Below are 25,367 nucleotides of genomic sequence, written 5' to 3' on the forward strand. Positions count from 1 at the left end.
GAGACTCTTTACCAAGTGATCAGCCGTGTCCAATCACGGCTGATGACAGTGTAAATAGGAAGAGCCGTTGATCGGCTTTTTCTCACTCACGTTTGTCAGACGCGAGTAGAGGAGAGCCGATCAGCTGCTCCTCTGACAGGGGGGGTCTGTGCTGATCGATTATCAGCACAGCCCCCCAAGGATGCCCACACTGGACCACCAGGGACGCCACCAGGGATGCCCAGTACCAGGTATGCCACCCTAGACCACCAGGGATGACAGTCAGTGCCCACAATGTATGCCAATCAGTGCCCACAATGGGCATCACTGATTGGCATGCATTATTTGGCAATTATTGGCATCCATCCGTACAATACTGTACATTACAATGCCACCTATCAGTGCCCATCCATGCTGCCTATTAGTGCCCATCCGTGCCGCCTATCAGTGCCCATCTGTGCTGCCTATCAGTGCCCAACTGTGCCTCCTATACGTGCCCATCCATGCCACCTATCCATGCCCATCCGTGCCGCCTATCAGTGCCTATTTGTGCCACCTATCAATGCCTATCTGTGCCACATATCAGTGCCACGTCGGTGCCCATCAGTACCGCCTTATCAGTGCCCATCACTGCGGCCCCTTCAGTGCCCATCAGTGAAGGAGAAAACGTACTTATTTACAACGTTTTGTAAATGAAACAAAAAAAACATTTTTTTTTTTTCAAAATGTTCATTGTTTAGCACAAAATAAAAATCCTAGAGGCGATCAAATACCACCAAAAGAAAGCTCTATTTGTGGGAACAAAATGATCATTTTAGTTTGGGTACAGTGTAGCATGACCGTGCAATTTTCATTCAAAGTGCGACAGCGCTGAAAGCTGAAAATTGTTCAGGGCAGGAAGGTCTATAAGTGCCTGTTATTGAAGTGGTTAAATAGCTATGATATATAAATATCTGGCTGATAAAATATGCTCATGTGCAGATGTGCACAAGACAAAAATGAATAGTAATGATAAGAATATTGTGAAAATGGTGGATTAAGGAAGGAATATACAGAAAAGCACTCAGATTAGACTACTCACCTCTATTTCCTCATTCAGGCCTCCAGGGGCAAGGGAGTCCAATATATCAATCCAATATGTCTCCCTCTGACAGACCCTGAGGCCCGACGAGGAATGGTCACATTTTTTGAGGAAGTGTAGGAGAACACTGTGCGTGTCGTCTCCTGCCTCTATGAGACGGAGGTGCTCCCCAAACCTCTTCCCCAAAGTGCGTATGGTTCTGCCCACGTAGTGCAAACCACACAGGCAAATCAAACAATAGACTACAAACTGTAGAAAAGATAAAAAAGCTACAGATCTGGTAGGTTTTGCCTTTATTTGTAAACTCTTTTTGACCATGATTGACAGTGTGCCTGTCCACTGACTCGGTTGATCTTCATAAAATGAATCAGTTTTGGATCACCAGCTGCCAAGCACCTGATGCTGATGTAACCGAATATTTTTTTCATGCATGCGAGATCCCTTCAAGACTGCCTATGCTGATGCTAAGTGACTATCCTGTTATGCTGAGTGACTATCCTATTCCTCCTCAGTGTTCATGTTGATAGCTTGTAAGAACATTTTCAGTTCTGGGCACCACCCCGGTGGCTAAGGCCCATTTTTTCTGCTCCTGTTTAACAGGGGCATATAATTACAATTTTTGCTGTAATATTTTGCACCAGGGCTTGTTCCTGCACTCAACTAGAGTATCTGTGAGGGGTTGCAATGTTGTGGCACCAGTGCCTAAAGCCCAATTTTTCTGCCCTTGTTCAACAAGGGTATGTAATTACAATGTTTAATATTTTGCAGCAAGGCCCTTTCCTGTGCCCACCAAGAGTAACTGTGAGGGCTTATAGTATTGTGGCAACACCACCAAATCACCACTAGGGATGAGCTTCGTGTTCGAGTCGAACATGCGTTCGACTCGAACATCGGCTGTTCGCCCGTTCGGCGAATTCCGAACTTTATGGGCCGTTCGCGCCAAATTCGTGTGGCGCTCACAGCCCACAATGCACTGCGATGGCGCAGTGCATTGCTAGCTCATGATTGGCCAAGCATGCACTGTGACCCCCGCATGCTTGGCCAATCACAGCGCCGGCAGCGAGGAGGGCCATGATTGGCCACAGGCAGGATGCCTGTGGCCAATCATAGCTCAGGCTGTGTAGTACACGCCCCGCACTATATAAGGCCACCAGCGCGGCGGCCTTGTGTAGCGTGTTGGCGTCTGAAGCAGTTAGTGGGTGTTCTGTGTACCTTCAACACAGTATACACCGATCGTTATCGGCCGATTTTTCGATCTTGCGCTTCTGTAGTGGTTGTTTGCGTGCCCTGGCCGCAGTATACACCGCTATATTCACCTCACCTATATAGCTAGCGATATATCTATCTTTTATAATAGAGCTTGCAGTCAGTGTTAGGAGCTTGCGCGTGCTGTCTGCGTGCTCTGTACCCAGTACACACCGCTATATCCACCTACATAGCTCTTCTCTATTTGAGCCATCTGCCATCTGCAGGAGTTATTGGAACTTGTGTGTGCCTCCAGCACAGCACAGTATACATCTGTATTTACCCTTTATTGCTGGTGTTCTATAATAAAGGCATCTGCAGGAGATAGTGGGTGTTGTGTGCCTCCAGCACAATATAAACCTGTATCTACCCTTTATTGCTGTTCTCTAATAGAGCCATCTGCAGGGCTTAGTGGGTGTTGTGTGCCTTCAGTACAGTATACCCCTTTATCGCTGGTGTTCTATAATAAAAGCATCTGCAGGAGTTAGTGGGTGTTGTGTGCCTCCAGCACAATATACACCTGTATCTACCCTTTATTGCTGTTCTCTAATAGAGCCATCTGCAGGGCTTAGTGGGTGTTGTGTGCCTCCAGTACAGTATACCTGTTAGAAAAGTTTTAAATGTTTATTGTGTGACTATTAGAAAAACAATAGTATTGAGACTGATTTGTTAAAAAGCTTACTTCTGAACACATTATTGTATTAACTCATTGTATTGTTTGTCTTAATTAACTCCATAGTAAGTTGTAGAATCATTAGATTTAACTAAATATGATAGCCTAAGAATGTACGGAACATGAATAGCAAATAAAGGTACCAGTTCGTACCATGACAACGTTATTTATGTTCCCTCAGCCAATAGAGGCATAGAGGTGTTGTTCTTGTAGGGTATGAGGAGAGAGAGAGATATTCTTTTGTTGGGACTTTTTTTCTGCAGCTTGTCCTGTAAGCATGTCTCCCTGTTGTGGGCCACATCAGAAATAAATTGTTTGCTTCTCAGAACATCTGGAGTTTTTACTGATCACAAGGGAAGTTCCTAACAATACCCCTTTATCGACCCTTTATTGCTGGTGTTCTATAATAAAGGCATCTGCAGGAGTTAGTGGGTGTTGTGTGCCTCCAGCACAATATACACTACCCAACTGCTGTTTTACCCAACTCCCTTCAGGCCATTACCATGTCTGGAAGGCCAGCAAGGAGAGGCAGACAGGCGTGAGCCGATAAAAGAGGGAAAGCAGGCTCTGTGTCTAGAGACAACAGTGCTGGCCGTGGACGCGTTGCATTGTCATCAGCACGTGGCCATGGGACACGCTTGTCCTTCTTTTCGGCAGCTGGACATGTTGAGCCGCAACATGCCAACAACTTGGTAGAGTGGATGACCAAGCCCTCTTCATCCTCCTCATCCTCTCTCACCCGGTCTCAGGGTACTAGCAAAGCAGCTGCCAACGCATCGCCTTCCCTCGTCTCAATGTCATCATCAGTGACTCCTTCCCTAGACCCACCACGTCCTCCTGAGGAGTCTCCTGAACTCTTTGAGCACAGTGTTGGGTACATGCTCCAGGAGGATGCCCAGTGTTTTGTAGGCTCTGATGATGATACTCAGCTAGAGGAAGGCAGTAGCGTGAATGCAGGGAGAGGGGATGCTCAAGAAGGACAGCAATCTGGCAGTCATGTTCCACAAGCTGCAGCATACTGCCAGGTTTGCTACAGCGATGAAGAGGGAGGGGATGATGAGGGCACTGATTCCACGTGGGTGCCTGGTAGGAGAGGGGAGGAGGAGGAGGAGGAGGAGGCGGCACATGTCCAACGAGGCAGGATGCCCTCCGGGGGCCAGCTTAGGGGCAGCACACTGACTGAATCCCACCGCAGAGCTCCGCCTGTGCAGGGCGCTGCCTCTGCACGTTATTCTAAAAGTTCTTTGGTGTGGGCCTTTTTTGAGACGAGTGCATCAGATCGCACCGCTGCTATTTGCAACATATGTCTCAAGCGTATCTCGCGTGGCCAAAACATCAGCCACTTGGGCACCACATGCTTGACCAGACATATGTTGACCTGCCATGCAGCTCGTTGGCAAGCGTACCTCAAAGACCCACACCAAAGAACAAAGCGGACCTCTCCTTGCTCCTCATCAGCTGGCATCTCCAACCCCACTAGACCTTCAGTCCTCTCTGAAACCTGCTATGAGAGGAATGAAGGTGTAGAATTAGGTGTGTCACAGCCAAGTACTTCCGGGCACTCTGCTAGCAGTATACCCACGTCCGATTATAGCAGGCAAATGTCCCTGCCCCAGCTGCTGGACCGGCGAAAGAAGTTCACTCCCAGCCATCCACATGCCCAGCGGTTGAATGCTAGCTTGGCTAAATTGCTAGCACTTCAACTGCTGCCTTTTCATTTGGTAGACTCGGCCCCCTTCCGGGAGTTTGTACAATGTGCGGTTCCTCAGTGGCAGGTCCCCAAATGCCACTTTTTCTCATGGAAGGCGATTCCGGATCTCTACCGAAATGTGGAAGGCAATGTTCTTGCCTCGCTGGACAGGGCGGTCAGCGGTAAGGTGATACTGGTAATATTACCGCTGACTCATGGTCCAGCAGGCATGGACAGGGACGTTACCTGTCTTTCACGGCCCATTGGGTCACTCTTCTGGCAGCTGGGAAGGATGCAGGACAAGGTGCAGTAGTGTTGGAGGTTGTTCCGCCACCCCGCCTCCAAAATGCTACTATTAGTTGTGACACACCTCTCTCCTCCACCCCTTCCTCTTCTTCTTCCTCCATGGCCTCTTCCAGTGTTCTGTCCTCAGAACCAGCGGTGCTCCGTAGGCATTCCAGGGGCTACGCAAGTACGCAGGCAAAACAATGCCATGCCGTGCTTGTGCTGGTTTGTTTGGGGGATGGGAGCCACACTGGGGCGGATGTTTTGTCAGCTCTGCAGGGGCAGGCCGAGAGGTGGTTGACGCCATGCCAGCTTAAGCCAGGAATGGTGGTTTGCGACAATGGCACCAACCTCCTCTCCGCCCTCCGACAGGGACAACTGACCCATGTGCCCTGTGTGGCTCACGTCCTTAACCTGGTGGTGCAGCGGTTCTTGGGCAGGTACCCGGGCTTACAGGATGTCCTGAAGCAGGCCAGGAAAGTCTATGCATTTCCGCCGATCATTTAATGCCTGTGCTCGGCTGGCTGAGCTCCAAAAGGAGTTGAACCTGCCCAAGAACCACCTTATATGTGACATGCCCACCAGGTGGAACTCGATGTTGGCCATGCTGCAGCGGCTGCACACGCAGCAGAGGGCCATCAATGAGTACCTGTGCGACTAAGGCACCAGGACAGGGTCAGGGGAGCTTGGTTTTTTCTCACCACGCCAGTGGGGCATGATCAGGGATGCATGCACTGTCCTGTCACCATTTGAGGAGGCCACAAGGAGGGTGAGCAGTGACAGTGCATGCATCAGTGACACTGTACCTCTTGTCCACCTCTTGGAGCATACGCTGCGTGGAATAATGGACAGGGTACTTGAGGCAGAACAGAGGCAGGAAGAGGAGGACTTCCTTGCCTCTCAAGGCCCCCTTTATCCAGACAGTGTTCCTGCTGTGCCACCCATCACACAGGAAGAGGATGAGGAGGAGGAAGAGGAGGAGGAGGATGATTGTGTCAGCATGGAGGTGGAGGCTGGCACTCAGCATCAGCAGCAGCAGTCTTGTAGGGATGATTTACAGTCCCAAGAAACCCGTGGACTTGTACGTGGCTGGGAGGAGGTAGCTGCGGATCATGTTGTCCTTAGTGACCCAGAGGACTCCGGACCGAATGCCTCAGCTAACCTACGCTGCATGGCCTCCCTGATCCTGCAAAGCCTGCGGAAGGATCCTCGTATTCTTCGGATCAAGGAGAGGGACCATTACTGGCTGGCCACTCTCCTTGATCCACGGTACAAGGGTAAGGTTGCCAACCTTATCTTGCCATCGCAGAGGGAGCAGAGGATGAGACATCTCCGGGAGGCCTTGCAGAAAGGTCTGTGCAACGCGTTCCCAGAGACTGGGAGGTTACAAACTCCTGGTCCTGGACAACGTGTTGCTGAGGCATCGGTCAGAAGGAGCGGTGGAGAAGGTGGCCGTCTGACTGATGCTTTCAGACAATTTTTTAGTCCGCAGCCCCAAGGTATGATCGGTTCCAGCAACCATCGCCAGCATCTGATTTACATGGTGCAGGAATACCTAGGGGCAAGGTCAGACTTGGACACCTTTCCCACCAAAAATCCTCTGGCTTACTGGGTCTTGAGGATGGATCACTGGCCAGAGCTTGCACAGTATGCAATTGAGCTACTGGCCTGTCCTGCATCTAGCGTTCTTTCGGAATGCACCTTCAGTGCTGCTGGTGGCTTTGTTACCGATCACAGGGTGCGCTGTCCACCGAATCAGTTGATCGACTGACCTTCATCAAGATGAATCAGTCTTGGATCACCCACAGCTACCAAGCACCTGAAGCTGATGTAACCGAATAATTTTTTTTTTTAAATATCACATCCCTTCAAGACTGCCTATGCTGATGCTGAGTGACTGTCCTGTTATGTTGATTGTCTATCCTCTTCCTCCTCCGCTGATATGTTGGAAGAACATTTCTGGTTCTGGGTGATGCCATCAGCAGGGGCATTTAATTACAATTTTTGATGCAATGCTTTGCAGCAGGGCTAATTCCTGCAATAAAACTAGAGTATATGGGAGAGGTTGCAGTGTCGTGGGACCAGCACCAGTGCCTAAGGCCCAATTTTTCTGCCCCTGTTTAACAGGGGCGTTTAATTACAATTCTTGATATAATATTTCACAGGAGGGCCTGTGCCCACCCAGAGTAATTGTGAGGACTTATAGTGTTGTGGCACCAGCACCACAACCACAAAAGGTCAATTTTTCTACCACTGTTCAACAATGGCATGTAATTACAATTCTTGATATAATCGTTCACAGCAGGGCGCTCCAGCGCCCACCAAGAGTCACTTTGAGGGCTTACAATGTTGTGGCAAAACCAACACCTTGTTCCGCCATTTCTGCAGAGCATATAGGGCAGGCCCCTACTTTCAAACATCCAACTTACAAACATCTCCTACTTGCAAACAGAAGGAGACAACAGCAAGTGAGATGAAAAAAATTATACAGGGGTGATGACCTTTCCCTATGTTTTCCAAAAAGCTTAAAAATAATTTTTTTGACTGGAGCTACACTTTAAAAATGTACCAGTTGAAAATTACAAACAGATTCAACTTAACACAACAAACCTACGCAGTCCCTGTCTTGTTTGCACCGCCTGTATACTGCTGTTCTGAGTATATAGGGCCTGGGGGCCACACTCATTTCCTTATTTTAATATGGGTACGGGGTTCCCCTTAATATGCGTACAAGACCCAAAGGGGCTGGTAATGGGCAAGGAGGGCTACCCATGCCATTTTTCTCAATGATTTTCAACCATATTGCAGGAACCAGATATAACATTAAAACCGCAAGCAGTTTTAAATGATGTTATTTCCGTTTAATGTCATTTTGTGCAGTGACTGTTCTAAACACGGGAAACATGTGGCACTTCACAGGCATACTACAGACACCCCCCAGGCCCGATATTCAAAGGCATATTTCACTATTTTTTTTCACTTTAATCGTCATTAAAATCAGTGCTCCCGCCAAAACGGCCATTTTTAAAAACATTTTAGGCATTGACCCATGTCCCCTGGGGCAGGAGCCAGGTCCCCAAACCCTTTTTAGGACAGTATCTTGCATATTAGCCGTTAAAATTAGCGCTTTTAATTTCGAACGTTCGAGTCCCATAGACTTCAATGGGGTTCTAACGTTCGTACGAATTTGGGGTCCGTTCGAAAGTTCTGGTGCGAACCGAACCGGGGGGTGTTCAGCTCATCCCTAATCACCACCAAAGGCCCAATTTTTCTGACCCTGTTCAACAGTGGCATGTAATTACAATTCTTGATATAATATTTCATAGCAAGGCCCGTTCCAGCAACCACCAAGAGTAACTTTGAGGGCTTACAGTGTTCTGGTACCACCAACTAGGAATGGGCTTTATGTTCGACTTGAACATTGGCTGTTCGCCAGTTCGCCGAACAGGGAACAATTTTGAGTGTTCGCGGCAAATTCGAAAGCCGCCGAACACAGTTTAAAAGTCTATGGTAGAAATCAAAAGTGCTAATTTTAAAGGCTTATATGCATGCTATTGTCATAAAAAGTGTTTGGGGACCTGGCCCAGGGGACATAGATCAATGCAAAAAAAAGTTTTAAAAACGGATGTCATTTCGGGAGCAGTGATTTTAATAATGTTTAAACTGAAGCAATAAAAGTGAAATATTCATTTAAATTTCGTACCTGGGGGTGTCTATAGTATGCCTGGAAAGGGTGCATGTTTCCCGTATTTAGAACAGTCTGGTAGCAAAATGAAATTTCTAAAGGAAAAAAATCATTTAAAAGTACCCACGGCTATAATGAATTGTCGGTCTGACAATACACAGGGGAACCCCAAACCAAATTTTTTTTTAAAAATGTATGGGGTCCCCCTTAAAATCCATACCGGACTGTTCAGGATTTTAAGGGGAACCCCACGTCAAAATGAAAAAAATGTGTGGGGTCCCCCCAAAAATTCATACCAGATCCTTATCCGAGCGCGCAAACTGGCAGGAAAAGAGGGGGATGAGAGAACGCCTCCCCTCCTGAACTGTAACAGGCTACTTGCCCTCAACATTGGGAGGGTGCTTTGGGGTAGCCTCACAGCACCTTTTCCCCATGTTGATAGGGAGAAGGGCCTCATCCCCAATACCCTTGCCCAGTGGTTGTGGGGGTCTGCAGGCGGGGGGCTTATCAGACTCTGGAAGCCCCCTTTAACAAGGGGACCCCCAGATCCAGCCCTCCTGTGTGAATTGGTAATGGGGTACAAATGTACCCCTACCATTTCACAAAAAAGTGTCAAAAAGGTTAAATAACACAAGAGGTGGTTTTTGACAAGTCCTTTTATTAATGTCTTCTTTTTTCCACTTCTTCCATCTTCTTGTCTTGCTGCTACCCTAAAGCACCCTCCCAATGTTGAGGGCATGTAGCCTGGTATGGTTCAGGAGGGGGGTTCTCTCATCCCCCGCCTGCCAGGTTGCGTGCTGAGGTAAGGGTCTGGTATGGATTTTTCGGGGGCCCCCCACGCCATTTTTTTTATTTTGGCACGGTGTTCCCCTTAATATCCATACCAGACCTTAAGGGCCTGGTATGGAATTTAGGGGAAACACACGCATTTAAAAAAAAAAAGATTTTGGTTTGGGGTTTTCCTGTGGGGAAATTCCATGCCGTTTTTATCAATGAACTTTTATGTGTATTGTCGGACCGACAATTCATTATAGCCGCGAGTACTTTTAAATTACTTTTTTCCTTTAGAACTGTAATTTTGCTGTCAGACAAATTAAATTTAAAGGAATATTACACTTTTACTGTTTCACTTTAAGCATTATTAAAATCACTGCTCTCGAAAAAAACAAAACTTTTTTTTTTGCATTGATACATGTCCCCTGGGGCAGGACCCGGGTCCCCAAACCCTTTTTAGGACAATAACTTGCATATTCACCTTTAAAATGAGCATTTTTGATTTCTCACATTCGAGTCTCATAGACTTTAACCGTGTTCGAGAGTTTGCACAAACTTTCGGTCTGTTCGCATTTTCTGGATACGAACCGGGGAGTGTTTGGCTCATCCCTAACCAAGACTAGGTCCAACCTAGTTGGTCAAAAATGGACTGTTACAAATGTAATTTGGCAGATTAGAAGACAGATTCCAAATACTGGTAATAATGTCTAACTTTTATAGCAATTACTCTTGATGGAACCATGGTGAATCCCAATATCAATAACAACATGTATTGAGGGTAATGTTCGATTCATGCCCTATGTGCCTTGAAACGGATGATATATTTGTTCTCCCTCTTACCTATCTACCGTTACAGGTTCAATGCTTTACAATAGTTCCCATAATACAAGTTCAATGGTAAATGTTGTTGTCAATTTATGCAGCACCACCAAAATCAATAATAATATATTTGTACAGTTAGTTGAGTTTATACCTAGAAGCTGTATTATAGTGATAATACTAATTATACATACACCTGATTATATTGCTGCAATAGTTATGCACCTGACTGTTTTTGCGCAATAAACCTTTTCTTGGTTTAAAAAAAAATCCCACCTTGGTGGATTTTAGTGAAAAAGTTTTCGGTTACAAAGCAAAATAAAGCTGACATGCGTTGCGGAAGGCCCGGAATTTAGTTTGTTCCTCTGCAAATCTCTCTGGAGTGGGGACTCTGGGTTGGGGTTGTGGCATCACCACTGAGGGAGTGGAGACAGTCTGTGTAGGTGCAGCAGAGGATGCAGAAGCTGCATTAGTAGGAACTGTTAAATTCTGTGCCTGTTCTTTCAGCTTAACGTAACCCTCCTGTAAGGATTTCATGGCCTGTGTGAGAGCTGTGAGGTACTGACAAATCTCCATCACTGGTGAGGTTCTTCCTGCAGGCTCAGACATGGCTGTTTGATACTGTTACTTACCTTTATCATACAGCCTGACTTGTAGGAGGAGACCTCTCTTACGGCCCTGGCTCAGGAGCCACTGGAGTTGGGAGAGTACCCTTGAGAGCACAGCGAGGTAAGAGTGCCTGTGAGATCTGTGGTAGCTGGCACAGATGGGTGGATGATGGATCACCAGGGAAGACCGGAATGCGGTTGGCAGATGTAGGTCAGTGATCCGGTGAGGTGGGTGATGCAGGATCAGCAGCAGGCTGTGAGCAGGGTGAGACAAGCTGGGCCCCATTTTGGAAAGTAGACACCCCAAGATATTTGCTGATAGGCATGGTGAGTATTTTGCAGATCTCATTTATTTGGGAAAATTAAGAAAGAAAAGGAAATAAAAAAAAATAATTAAGTAAAATCCCTAAATAAAGGAATAACACTACCCCAGGTACAGTGGGACTTTTAATGCAAACAAATTTTTATTTTTATCATAAAAAAATATTTATTCAAAAGATTTGTAAAAACAACATGTAAACAGACATAAAAAGTCAATACAGAATCTCAATGTATGGATACATAAATGTACAGTCTTTAACAGAATAGATTTTCTATTTTTTTTTACATTTTCAAAACTTTGTGACAAAAAGTGAGATCTGCAAAATACTCCCCATGCCTCTCAGCAGATAGCTTGGGGTGTCTACTTTCCACAATGGGGTAATTTGGGGGGTTTGTACTGTCCGGTCTAGTGATGGACGAACTTCCGATGGGATGTTTCGCGAACGCGGACCACGAACGCGGCCGATAGTTCGCGAACTGGAACGTTCGCGGCGGGCCCCATTGACTTCAATGGGAGGCGAACTTCGCAAACCTATAGGTCAAATTTGCAGCCACAAAATAATTATTAGCTGTGCAAACATAGTCCCACCACATGGCCAATGACATAACACATGTATGAGGTGAATCTGGGATCGACAACTACAAGCATTCTTTTTTTATATGGGAAATTGTTGTGACAATTCAGGACTGTGGAGCGCATGAAGGCAATGGAGGAGAGGGAAGGTCAGGGACCAGGGTAGGCAAAGAAGAGGGTGCAGGAGATGATCACCAGCAGAGTCATCTGACAACAGCACCGTGATACAGAGCACTGACATCAGCAGCGTGACATAAAGCACTCACACCAGCACTGTGATATACAGCACTGACAGCAGCACCGTGATAGAGAGCACTGACATCAGCACTGTGATATACAGCAATGACACCAGCACCGTGATATACAGCACTGACATCAGCACTGTGATATACAGCACTGACACCTGCACCGTAAGCAGCCCCAGGAGGAAGTCAGCATAGCACAGGGATGGTGGGAGCCCCTCATAATGAGCATAGCACAGGGATGGTGGGAGCCCCTCATAATAAGCAGCCCCAGGAGGATGTCAGCATAGCACAGGGATGGTGGGAGCCCCTCATAATAAGCAGCCCCAGGAGGATGTCAGCATAGCACAGGGATGGTGTGAGCCCCTCATAATAAGCAGCCCCAGGAGGATGTCAGCATAGCACAGGGATGGTGTGAGCCCCTCATAATAAGCAGCCACAGGAGGATGTCAGCATAGCACAGGGATGGTGTGAGCCCCTCATAATAAGCAGCCCCAGGAGGATGTCAGCATAGCACAGGGATGGTGTGAGCCCCTCATAATAAGCAGGCCCAGTAGAAATATGACACCGCTCAACCTCTTCAAAGAGGAGGGTAGGGGCATATAGTACGGTGTGCTTTTTTTGGACAAGGAAGTGAGCCAAATGAAGAAAGAAGGTCTGTGTGCTTGATTAAAAAAATAGTTTATAGACATATACATGGTCTACTGGTCACATGTGTTGAATTCCTCAGAGATCCATGTCTCATTCATTTTTAGAAATTTGAGGTAGTTAACACTGTCGTGAGCTAGGCGAGTACGCTTATCGGTCACGATCCCCCCTGCTGCGCTGAACGTCCTTTCGGACAGGACACTGGATGAGGGGCAAGCCAACAGTTCGATTGCAAATTGGGCAAGCTCTGGCCAGAGGTCAAGCCTGCCCACCCAGTAGTCCAGGGGTTCATCACTCCTCAGAGCGTCCACATCGGCCGTTAACCCGATGTAGTCGGACACCTGACGGTCTAGGCGTTCCCTGATGCTGGATCCGGATGACACCTGTCGATGGGTCGGTGGAAAGAATGACCTCATATCAACACATCTTCAAACCGGCCTCTTCTTGCAGGCGCTGTTGGATTGGTACCCGTAACTCCTTCTCTGGGAGTGGGAATTGCTCCTCTGCCAGCGCACGCAAAAGCAGAATGCAGCATTTCTCGAAGCAAGGCCTGGAAGTGCTGCATTCTGACAGCCCTCTACGACGGCGGTAACATTTCCGCGATTTTGTGTTTGTACCGGGGGTCTAAGTACGTTGCCACCCAGTACTGGTCCTTGACCCTTATGCTTTTTATACGGGGGTCCCTATTAAAACACTGGAGCATGAAGGCCCCCATTTGCACTAAAGTGGAAGCGGTGTGGTGGCCTGGCTCCTGCTCATCATCCAGGATAATGTCGTCCTCTTCATTCTCCTCTCCCCATCAACGCACAACAGGGATCCCAGAAAGGTTTAAAGCATGCTCTTCTTGCTCCTCCTCATCCTCCCCGGCACCATCCTCCTCTGACTCCTCTTCAGACTCCTGTTGTTGACTTGTCTCAGATAGAGTAGCCCCCCCTGGGAATTCATCCAGCATTGCGACTTCCTCATCTTCCCGCTCCTGCTCCTCCACAGCTTGATCAATGACACGACGCAATGCACGCTCCATAAAGAAGGCATAAGGTACAATGTCACTGATGGCGCCATGGCTGCGACTCACCAGTTTGGTGATCTCCTCAAATGGCCGCAGAAGTCTGCATGCGTCGCGCATGAGCAGCTACTGGCGCGGTGAAAAAAACCCCAGCTTCCCAGAACCTGTTCTGCCGCAGAGTTCATACAGATAGACGTTAACTGCACGTTTCTGCTGGAGCAACCTATCAAGCATATAGAAGGTTGAGTTCCATCGCGTCGGGCAATCACAAATAAGACGTCTGACCGGCATATTGTGTCGCCGCTGAATGTCAGCAAGGCGAGCCATGGCCGTGTAAGATCTTCTGAAATGGACCGAGATTTTCCTTGCCTGCCGCAAGATGTCCTGGACCACAGGGTATTTGACAAGGAATCGCTGCACGACCAAGTTTAAGACGTGTGCCATGCATGGCACGTGCGTGATTTTGCCCTGTTTCAATGCGCTAAGCAGATTGGCACCGTTGTCACACACCACTTTACCAACTGTCAAATTAAGCGGTGTTAGCCACTGATCTGCCTGTGAACGCAAAGCTGAAAGGAGTGCCGGGCCAGTGTGGCTCTTGGCTTCCAGGCACAACAGACGCAGCACGGCATGGCAACCTCTCACCTGGCATGTGGAATAGGTTCTGGGGAGCTTGGACGGTGCAGCGGAAGAGGCGCTAGCAGCAGAAAAGGAGGAGTCAGCTGAGGAGGAGAGGGAGGAGGATGGAGTAGGAGGAGGAGAAGAAGAGTCAGGCCTGCATGCAATCCATGGCGGTAAAACCAAATCTACACGGGTGCCACGGGTTACATGCTTGACGGCCGTCAGAAGGTTCACCCAGTGGGCAGTAAAAGTGATATACCTTCCCTGCCCGTGTTTGCTAGACCACGTGTCTGTGGTCAGACGTATCTTGGCACCGACACTGTGTGCCAGAGATACATTCACTTGCCGCTGAACATGGCCATATAGCTCTGGGATGCCCTTCTCTGAGAAATACTTCCTTCCTGGGACCTTCCATTGTGGTGTTCCAATGGCCACAAATTTGCGAAAGGCCTCCGAGTCCACCAGTTTATATGGCAGTAGTTGGCAGGCTATGAGTTCTGACAAGCCAGCCGTCAAGCGTTGGGCAAGAGGGTTATCCGGCATCATCATTTTTTTACGCTCGAACATTAGGCCCACGGAAGCCTGCCTTTTTGCAGAAAAACGTGAGCTTGGCGTGATGGAAGGTGGAGTGGAGGACAATTGTGAGGAGAGAGGAGAAGGAGAAGTAGAAGACGAGGCTGGACGGTGAGAGCCTGTAGTGTGGCTTTGTGTGTTCCGTTGCTCCCACTCGGCTCGGTGATGGCTGCCCATGTGCCTTCTTAAGGCGGTCGTCCCTAGGTGAGTGTTGGGCTTACCGCGACTAATGCGTTGACTGCAAAGATTGCAGATGGCAACACTATTGTCAGCAACGGACACGTTAAAAAAAGCCCACACTGCGGAGCCATGTGCCGGTGTCCTGGGAGTGCCAGATGTGACCGTACATGGTCGATGACTCGCTCCTGATACATTTGCAGTCTGCTTTGTCCTTCCTGTGCAATGTAAGTTATTCCTGCTTCTCCTCCCTATCTGCTGGTCCATATCTCCCTCTGAACTCCCCTCCTCTTCCTCTCTTGTGGGCACCCACGTGACATCACTAGACATGTCATCATCAACGTCACCTTCCCTGCCGTAGAGATCTCGGAGTAGGCAGCAACACCAGGGACCAACCTCCTCCTTGGGCTGATCTGGGTACTGTCGTCAGACTGCTGAGTAGCGGTTGTTGCTACCTCCTCTTCCTGATCCAATACCAAGAGTGGCTGCGCATCAGAAATGTCCTCTTGATATGGATGGGAAAATAATTCCTGTGACTCAAGCGGAAGGTATGTGGTGGTGGTGGTGGTGGTGTTGTTGGTGGTGTTGTTGGTGGTAGTGTCTTTGGGGGTGCACATAGCAGAGAGTGAAGAAGAGGGTGCAGATCGAGAGGATGAGGAGGGTGCAGAAGAGTAAGGCTGAGTGAACCACTCAACCAAGTCTGGTGCGTCCTTTAAAGTAATTGAACGCACCTTCCCACTTTGGCTCAAGGCTGTTGCTCCTGCCCTACCCCTACCACCCCTGCGGAAGGGCCTGCCTCTTCCTCTGCCTGTCATTTTTTAAATGACCCTGTGACAAAACTCTCAGTCCCTATACTGATGAAGGACTGCTGCAGTATAGGGCAGCGGTCAGCAGTAGTGCACCTCAACCCTATGTATTGTGGACCGATACCAGTCCTTATAGAATAGCAGACTGTACCTCACTCAACCCTATGTACTGTAGCACCCTATATACCTTACCAGTCCTTATAAGGAGTTTTGTGGACCAAGAAGGTTGTGTGTGACTGATTAGCAGACTGTACGTCAGTCCCACTCCCTATACTGATGAAGGACTGCTGCAGTATAGGGCAGCGGTCAGCAGTAGTGCATCTCCACCCTATGTATTGTGGACCGATACCAGTCCTTATAGAATAGCAGACTGTACCTCACTCAACCCTATGTACTGTAGCACCCTAGACAGACCAAATTACCAGTCCTGATAAAGAGCTTTGTGGAACAAGTGAGTTGTGAATGATTAGCATAGCATTAGCAATGCAGCAGAAGGGCAGCAGTCAAGTATAATATTCTTTCTATATTTGGAAGAAAGAATATTATACGTGTACAAGCCTATTACCATACCACTGATACCAGTCCTGAAAAGAACCTTTGTGGAACTAATAGTAACAGCTACTGTTTAAACTGACCCTCACTGCCTGACACACTGCTTCCTGCCTGTCCCTATATAAACTGGCAAAACAGAGGCTACTGGAACAATAACTGGTTACTGGAATAGCACTTTTGTGGACCTGATAGTAACAGCTAATGATTAAACTCACTCTCCCTGCAGCACACACCGTCCTGTCCCTTTCTCTAAACTGACAAAAGACACTCGGGATGCTGCAACAATCAGTAGCACAGCAAACCTATATACACCTAATGCCTATACCAGTCCTGAAACGAACTTTTGTGTACCAAATAGCTAGTGATTTATCTCTCCCTGCTCCACACAGCAACCTCTCCCTATAGTGACAGAAGAAAGAATGTAAAATGGCCGCCGGATCGGGTGTATTTATAAGTTAGGGGGAATGTCCAAGTGTCCATGTGCTGTAAAGTCTCAATTGGCTGTCCTGTACCCCATGATGGATGTGTCATCAGGTCAAAGTTCTTTTACACAGTAAAAACACGGAAGTCCGCCGGGTGAACGGCGCCAATAGTCCGCTGAACAGCCGAAATTCCTTGCGAAACGACCGCCGGGCGAACTGTTCGGCCATCACTAGTCCTGTCATTTTAGCACCTCAAGAAAGTAGTCAGTCATAAACTAAAAGCTGCGTAAATTCCAGTAAATGTACCCTAGTTTGTAGACACTATAACTTTTGTGCAAACCAACAAATATATACGCTTATTGGGATTTATTTAGCCGAGACATGTGGCTGAACACATTTTGGCCTAAATGTATGACTAAAATTATGTTTATTGGATTTTTTTTATAACAAACATAGAAATATTTTTTTTCAACATTTTCAATCTTTTTTTCATTTATATTGCAAAAAAATAAAAATCCCAGAGGTGATAAAATACCACCAAAATAAAGCTCTATTTGTAGGAAAAAAGGACGCACATTTGCTTTGTGTACAGCGTTACATGACCAGATAAAGCAGCACAATGCCAAATTGTAAAAAGTGCTCTGGTCATTAAGGGGGTAAATCCTTCCGGGGCTGAAGTAGTTAAGGTAAAAAACCTTCATCCTTTCCATCCTCTGTAATAATTCCTGTAACATCCTAGTATATGATCTATATCTATGGAGATGATATCTGATTGCTGGAGACACTAAAGAATGGGGGATGGAAGAATAAAGTGCTTTAATGTGAAGTGTCCCCCATGTGAATGTAGAATCCCATTGTAAATGTGGAATATCCACCAATATAGTACTTGTATCTCTAATATATCCCAGAAGTTTCAGCGCTAAAGGCTGGAAATGTATATCCACCCCTCCCCCCTACATTCTCTATAAAGGATCCTATTCCTGCCATAATCCGGTGATCTTCAATGGGAACTCCTGATTGGTGGACTTTAGGAAGGTGATGGAATATTACAACAAGGGGAAGATACATACCAGTACAGGTTAGAGAGTGCTGCTCACCCCTAAAATATGGAAAACAGATTTTTAGGCAGCAGAGTTAGTGGATCGAATCAACAATGCATAAGTAATTCAAAAATAATTTTATTCTTAAAAAGATTTAACAAGATAGTTAAAAAATGAGCTCCAACAGGACAACAATGTAAATAATGTAAATGATTATGGTGATGGAATATTGGGGTCACTGGGGTATCCACCATCAGCTATTCTGCTGTTTTATTTCATAAACCCCCAGATCCTTTCCTTTATCAATTTCAGAAGCCCCTGTATGAGACACTGTGTGAGGTCCTGCCTAATAACCGAGTACATAAGGGGGGTGACTGAGCTGCCACAGCGCCCCCTCCTCTATACTGTGTAGACATAAGTACTACAACACCTTCACTTTTATCAGCTTCCCTAATAACAAGATCTTTCCTCTGTATAACATTCTGTATATCCTGATATTTCGCTCTAGTGATGTTATGTTACTTCTCACTAAATGGGAATAATTCCTCATATTCATCTTATAATATAATATCATGTGTCTGGATTTGTCTCTGCAGGTTGGAAAGATGTGGTGTGACTTCCTCCGGCTGTGATGATCTCCGATCCATTCTTATCAATAATCGATCCCTCACCACTCTGCATTTATCAGGGAATAATCTGGAAGACTCTGGTATAAAACTTCTATGTGAGGGGCTCAGAGATCCTGGCTGTACTCTGCAGAGGCTGGGGTGAGAATTATCCTATAAATGATATAATATTCTGCAGGATTCTGGTATAAATTTTCTATGTGAGGGACCCAGACATGTCACCTAGATGAAAGTTATACAAAGACAGACTTCTGATTGGCCGGTTACACTGGGAGTTTCCATCATAGTCCTTCAGGTCACTCACTGTTATTGGCTTTCATCCCCTCCCCCTCCACTGACTATCAGAGATCAGACTTTGACTGGGGTCACACTAGAGGTCACAGCAGGGGTTCCGGTGCGTCTCCATTCACCGTTTCAAGTCTGATTTCAGCCTGTATGTTGGGTTGAATTTGGACCTAAAAGAGACCAGAAGACGCACAGGACTCTGTATTCTCTTCATTCAGTAACCAATCATAGACAGATGGTCCTCAATTAGAATCTGGAAGGACAGAGCGAGTCTCTAGACCAGACCCCTAGATGCTAATAAATCTCCCCTCCTTGTAGATATAAGATTGTCACCTCATTGAGCCTCAAAGAGAAGTCCTAGTCATTTTATCTACAAGCCCAGCAGGGGACGAGGCCGATACAGGGAGAAGACCCCGAACTGTCTGCCAGACATTGATTTACATCAGAGATCAGAGGAATCTATTTTATCTCTCATACAAAATAAAATATTAGATACAGAGAGGTGGAAATAATTCCTTCTGATTGTAGACATGTTGGGGTACATGTACATATAACATTGTATGTGTAGTGAGGATAGAATCCAGGAGAACCCCCAGAATGGTTCTATGGGGTCTGATCACACCAGACAAGCACTGCTTGGTCTTGTTGGGATCAGACTGACATGCCGGTGTTGGAAATCCAATCCTCCTTCATCAGAACCATTCATGGTCCATTTATCTCTGGTTCCTTCAGGACCGGCTTGTGGGCTGGACAGGGAAGACCCCCAAGGTTGATTGGCTGATAAGTGTTACCACAACCCCAGTGTTACTATACAGCTGTGTAACTATGTAACAAACCACCTAACCACCTGATACTTCCAAATAATAATTACACAACAAAAATGATAATACAAAGCAAATACTTCATACAATATATGTCTGCTACTACCACAACCTCAGTGCTGGAACAATGTGCTGCAGAATAATGAATTGGAATTAATACACTTTATGCAGAAAACTAACAACTTTATCTCGGTAATTGTAGAAATGGAGTCGGTGAGGATTTCCTCTCAGTAGTGCCACATCCAAAAACTTGTTAGAAACAAATACCCCTAAGGGGGGCTTTTAAGGCACTTGTGTATATATAAAGCCGTGCTGCGGGAGAAATGTTACTTTGTAGATAAATCTCCCCCTATAATCCTCATGATTCATGTATTCTAGTAAAGGTACACTGTAATCTAAGGGCCGCTTTGTGTTTTTGCAGCATTGATTTCTTTCTTTTGTAAGTCCCAGCAGGCCGCCGCCATCTCATGTGTGGGCATCTGAAGCCAGACTGTATCTCTTCTTGTATTCCATGGCTACCCAGCATGCACCTCCAGATCTCGCACATGCTCAGAGCAACACGAGCTGTGTAATAGGTTGTAGGTCAGGTTTCCATAGCAACAGCAGTGTCATACCAAGCTCCCGCCCCTTAGCTATGGAAACCTCCCCTCCCCTATATATATATATATATATATATATATATATATATATATATATATATATAGATAGATAGATAGATAGATAGATAGATAGATATAACATCTGCACAGAAAGAGGGATATCATTTACAATTCGCATTGTTTAAAAAGCAATTACCTTTTGCAGAAGCTGCCCCATCAAATTATCCCCATCAAAATTGCCCCATCCTATTGCCCTAATCAAAATTGATCCATAAAATTGCCCCATCAGATTGCCCTCATCAAAATTGCCCCATCAAAACTACCCCATCAAATTTTCCCCATCAAAATTGCCCCCATTATTCTGCCATCACCAAAATTGCCCCATCAAAACTGCCTCATCAAATTGCCCCCATAAAATTTTCCCCATTATACTGCCCCAATCAAAATTGTCCCATCAAAATTGCCCCATCAAAACTGCCCTATCATATTGCCCAATCAAAATTGCCCCATTGTATTGCCCCATTATATTTTCCAATCCTTATTGTCCCATTATACTGCCACCACCAAAATTGCCCCATCAACTTGCCCCCATTAAAATTGCCCCATCATATTGCCCCTTCAAAACTGTCCCATCATATTGCCCCATAAAACTGCCCCCGTCAAAAATGCCCCATTATACTGCCCCCATCAAAATTGCCCCTTCAAAATTTTCCCATCATACTGCCACCATCAAAATTGCCCCAACATATTGCCCCATTATACTGCCAGCATCAAAACTGCCCCATCCTATTGCCCCCATCAAAATTGCCCCAAAATATGGCTCTTATCAAAACTGCCTATCAAAATTCCCCATTATACTGACCCCTTCAAATTACATCATCCTATTGCCCCATTATATTATCCCATCAAAATTGCCCCATTATTCTGCCACCACCAAAATTGCCCCATCAAAACTGCCTTGTCATATTGCCCCTATCGAAATTACCCCATCCTATTTCTCCATCAAAATGGCCCCATCATACTGCCACCATCAGAATTGCCACCATCAAAATTGCCCCATTATACTGCCACCACCAAAATTGCCCCATGATATTGCCCCATAAATACTGCCCCATCAAAATTACCCCATCCTATTTCACCCATCAAAACTGCCCTATCAAATTTCCCAATCAAAATTGCCCCATTATATTGCCCTCATCAAAATTGCCCTATTTTTTCCCCATCCATATTGTCCCATTATACTGCCGCCACCAAAATTGCCCCACCTTATTGCCCCTTCAAAACTGTCCTATCATATTGCCCCATTATACTGCCACCATCAAAATTGCCCCATCATACTGCCACCATCAAAATTGCCCCAACATATTGCCCCATAAAAATTACCCCACAATACTGCCCCATCAAATTGCCCCATCAAAACTGCCCTATCAAATTTCCCCATTATACTGCCCCCATAAAATTGCCCCCTTTAAATTACCCCATCCTATTGCCCCATTATACTGCCACCACCAAAATTGCCCCTATTGAAATTGCCCCATCATAATGCCACCATCAAAATTGCCCCATCATATTACCCCATCAGCATTGTCCCATTATACTGCCACCACCAAAATTGCCCCATCAAAACTGCTCCATCCTATTGCCTCCATCAAAATTACCCTATCATATTGCCCCATCAAAATTGCCCCATCATATTACCCCCACCAAAATTGCCCCATTATACTGCCACCACCGAAATTGCCCCATCAAAACTGCCCCATCTTATTTCACCCATCAATATTGCCTCATCATACTGCCACCATCAAAATTGCCATGATCAAAATTGCCCAATGAAAACTGCCTCATCCTATTGCCACAATCAAAATTGCCCAATAAAAACTGCCCCCTTAACACATTACTAATGGAAATGAATGTAATAAAACAATAACTAGTTACAAGTGTTTGATGCCACAACTCCAGTGCTGTAAAATGAATGTATCTAGTTGGATATATAAGAGGAAAGTCCATATATCTGTGATCAATCTTCCTCAATGATGGCGCCCCCTCCAGTATGTCACTGCAAAATGAAGGGTGTTCAGAGTCCTCCACCTCCGTGCTGATGAAATGCCCCCTCAGGTATTGGCCCCATAAACAATATAGGTGTCATGTGCTTGTCCCCCCTCTGGGGGGCTCAATGAGCCTGGGGGACTTCCCACAAGATCAGCTGTCACAAGTGTGGGGTCCTTTTAAGGGATCTGGTCCCTCCTGATTGGCTGGATATAGAACTCCAAACAAAACAAAAATGCCACCAATAGTGAAGTCCGTCCTTCAAAACAATTGTCTATTGACAATAAATGCACTGACAACCAATAATATGTCAGCATATTCAGAAACCAATTGGGCAGTAGATTACATCACTCACCAGAACCACTTCCTGTTTCAGTTCCAGGCAGGAAATGACATCACCCGGCTCCGCCCAAGGGCCGCCTGTCCAATGATTGGTTGATCTGCTGACATATTATCATTACTTGTCAGTGTGTTTAGAGATCCTCATGGATTTTGCTGCATGGAGACGCATGTGAAGTAGAAATCCCATTATTTCCTATGTGGCCGCTTCCCATCGATGTGCCGCAGTTTAGTGTGAAAGGGAATCTATATGAAGCCAATCACACCTCCAATGTGTGCGTTACCACGTACGCTGCAATGTACCCGCAACAGTGTAACTCCACACTAATGCCCCGTACACACGATCACACATTCCGACGACAAAATCCATGGATTTTTTCTTTCGGATGTTGGCTCAAACTTGTCTTGCATACACACGGTCACACAATGTTGGTCGGAAATTCGGAACGTCAAGAACGCGGTGAGGTACAAGACGTATGACGAGCCGAGAAAAATTAAGTTCAACAGCCAGTGCGGCTCTTCTGCTTGAATCTGAGCATGCGTTGTATTGTATTGTCGGAATTGTGTACACAGGATCGGAATTTCCAACAACGGATTTTGTTGTTGGAAAATTTTAGATCCAGCTCTCAAACTTTGTGTGTCGGAAATTTAGATGGGAAAAATCCGATGGAGCCCACACACGGTTGGAATTTCCGACAACATGATGATCCGATCGCACATTTTCCATCAGAAAGTCCGACCGTGTGTACGGAGCATTAGACTATTCAGATGGGTGACGACTTACCTCCATTTCACAGGGGAGGTCCTACCAATATTCCATCCAAATGTCCCAACATTTCATTTTCTAAGACCCCGCCCACTGATTAGTCATTGGATGTGTCTACTTCTGCCCCTCCCTTGAAGAACATTTCACCTCTTTCCTGCTTCTCCCTCCAGTATTCTGGTCTGTAATGGGACATTACGGTGCTGTGATGATCTTTCCTCCGTTATCTCCACAAACCAAACTCTGACCTATCTGTGGATAACATTGGATGATCATTATGACGATGATGACGATGATGATGATGACGATGATGATGACGATGACGATGACGATGACGATGATGATGATAAGAAGATGTCGGAGTCAGAAGTGAGATGCTGTGAGGTCCTCCGGAATGCCGGCTTCTCTGTGAAAAGACGGTAAGATCTGTTATATTGGAGGAAACGCACATACTAAGTCTTAGAATGTGAATAGTAAATAGAAGCAAAATGGAAACAAAATGGACTTTTTAGGCACCAATTATAAAAAGTGACATAATTGTTTATTAAACACATAATAATACAAAAGAACACATTTAAAAACTTTTTTGCAATAAAAGCAAAACTGACATCTCTCTAGGACAAAAAATGCATGACAATAAACATCATTGTAATCCTGCAAACATGATGTAGTATGCAAGAAAAAAGCGCTCTACATGTTTCACAATTGAAAGCTTCTTCGGGAGCTTATTAATTGTTCTTGGAAATCATATGGTAAAGTACGTCTCAGTAGGACCCAGGTCCTGATAACATGTTAGGCACAGTAATAAACTGAGATAATATAACCAGTCAGCAACAAAGCCTGACACTATTAGTAGTCGGCACACAAATGTAGAACCAGATTGTCAGTTCAGCAAACAAACATAATTGCATGCTAGCACACCTGACCGGCCGCCCACAACACAAGTGTGAAGCGGCTCATAAGCAGGCGGCATGGTACAAGTAGCATAGATTCATTCAGCACATCTTTAGCAGCTGAGTGTTGAAATAAGCCTGATAGAGAAGTCAGTAAACAAAATCTCACCAGAGAAGGATGCCAACAAAAATGTGAATAATAAAATGTAGACCACATTGGATGGGAATGAGATGATGGAGATGAGATGATGGAGATGAGATGATGGGGATGAGATGATGGGGATGAGATGATGGGGATGAGATGATGGGGATGAGATGATGGGGATGAGATGATGGGGATGAGATGATGGGGATGAGATGATGGGGATGAGATGATGGGGATGAGATGATGGGGATGAGATGATGGGGATGAGATGATGGGGATGAGATGATGGGGATGAGATGATGGGGATGAGATGATGGAGATGAGATGATGGAGATGAGATGATGGAGATGAGATGATGGAGATGAGATGATGGAGATGAGATGATGGGGATGATATGATGGAGATGAGATGATGGAGATGAGATGATGGAGGTGGGACATTGTTGAGAGGTCTTCTGACACCTGGGCTGCTCTGTAATGAAAATTTAAAATAGAAGTGCAGCGCTAATAATACAAACAATATTAATAAATTGCATTGTATAAAATTGTGAATCAGTGAAAAAATTGTGTTAAGAAGAAAAACTAAGGCAAAGTCCCAATCACAATAAAATCCATATGGGTCTATGTAGAATATTGAAACAAATAATACTAATAAATTACTTATAGAAAAAATTGTGAATCAGTGAAAAATTGATAAAAAGAAAACTAAGGCAGAGTCCCGATCACAATGAAGTCCATATGGGTCCATGCAGGGCCATCTTTAATATTGATTGGGCCCTGGGCAAAAATTTTCTTGGGCCCCCCCCCCTCATGCAGTTTTGCTCTCCATCTGCTCTGAGACATACAATAAATAGCAACTAGACTTAAAATCAGCTTACTGTATCAGATAAGGCAGCAATTGCGATTGGTTGCCAGTGGTTACAGCATATCATTACTGCTTAATGACTGGTTACTAGAGGTTACAGCACACATTACGGCTCACTGATTAGTTGCTAGAGGTTACAGCAAATGATTTTGGCTTGTTAATTGG

General features: G+C 45.8%; 1 protein-coding gene across 1 annotated transcript in view; it reads left to right on the plus strand.

Annotated features, from left to right (window-relative positions):
* Nucleotides 1-25,367, plus strand: part of LOC143962520 (ribonuclease inhibitor-like) — a 157,827-nt gene that overhangs the window by 109,545 nt on the left and 22,915 nt on the right. Inside the window, exons 3-4 of the mRNA XM_077471794.1 lie at nucleotides 18,418-18,588; nucleotides 23,474-23,719. Coding sequence (XP_077327920.1) covers nucleotides 18,418-18,588; nucleotides 23,474-23,719 — 417 coding nt within the window. The remainder of the gene's footprint in view (nucleotides 1-18,417; nucleotides 18,589-23,473; nucleotides 23,720-25,367) is intronic.

The sequence above is a fragment of the Lithobates pipiens genome, unplaced genomic scaffold (genome assembly GCF_037356315.1).
Source record: "Lithobates pipiens isolate NorthernLeopardFrog02 unplaced genomic scaffold, aLitPip1_a1.2 Scaffold_8, whole genome shotgun sequence".
Classification (NCBI taxonomy): domain Eukaryota; kingdom Metazoa; phylum Chordata; class Amphibia; order Anura; family Ranidae; genus Lithobates; species Lithobates pipiens.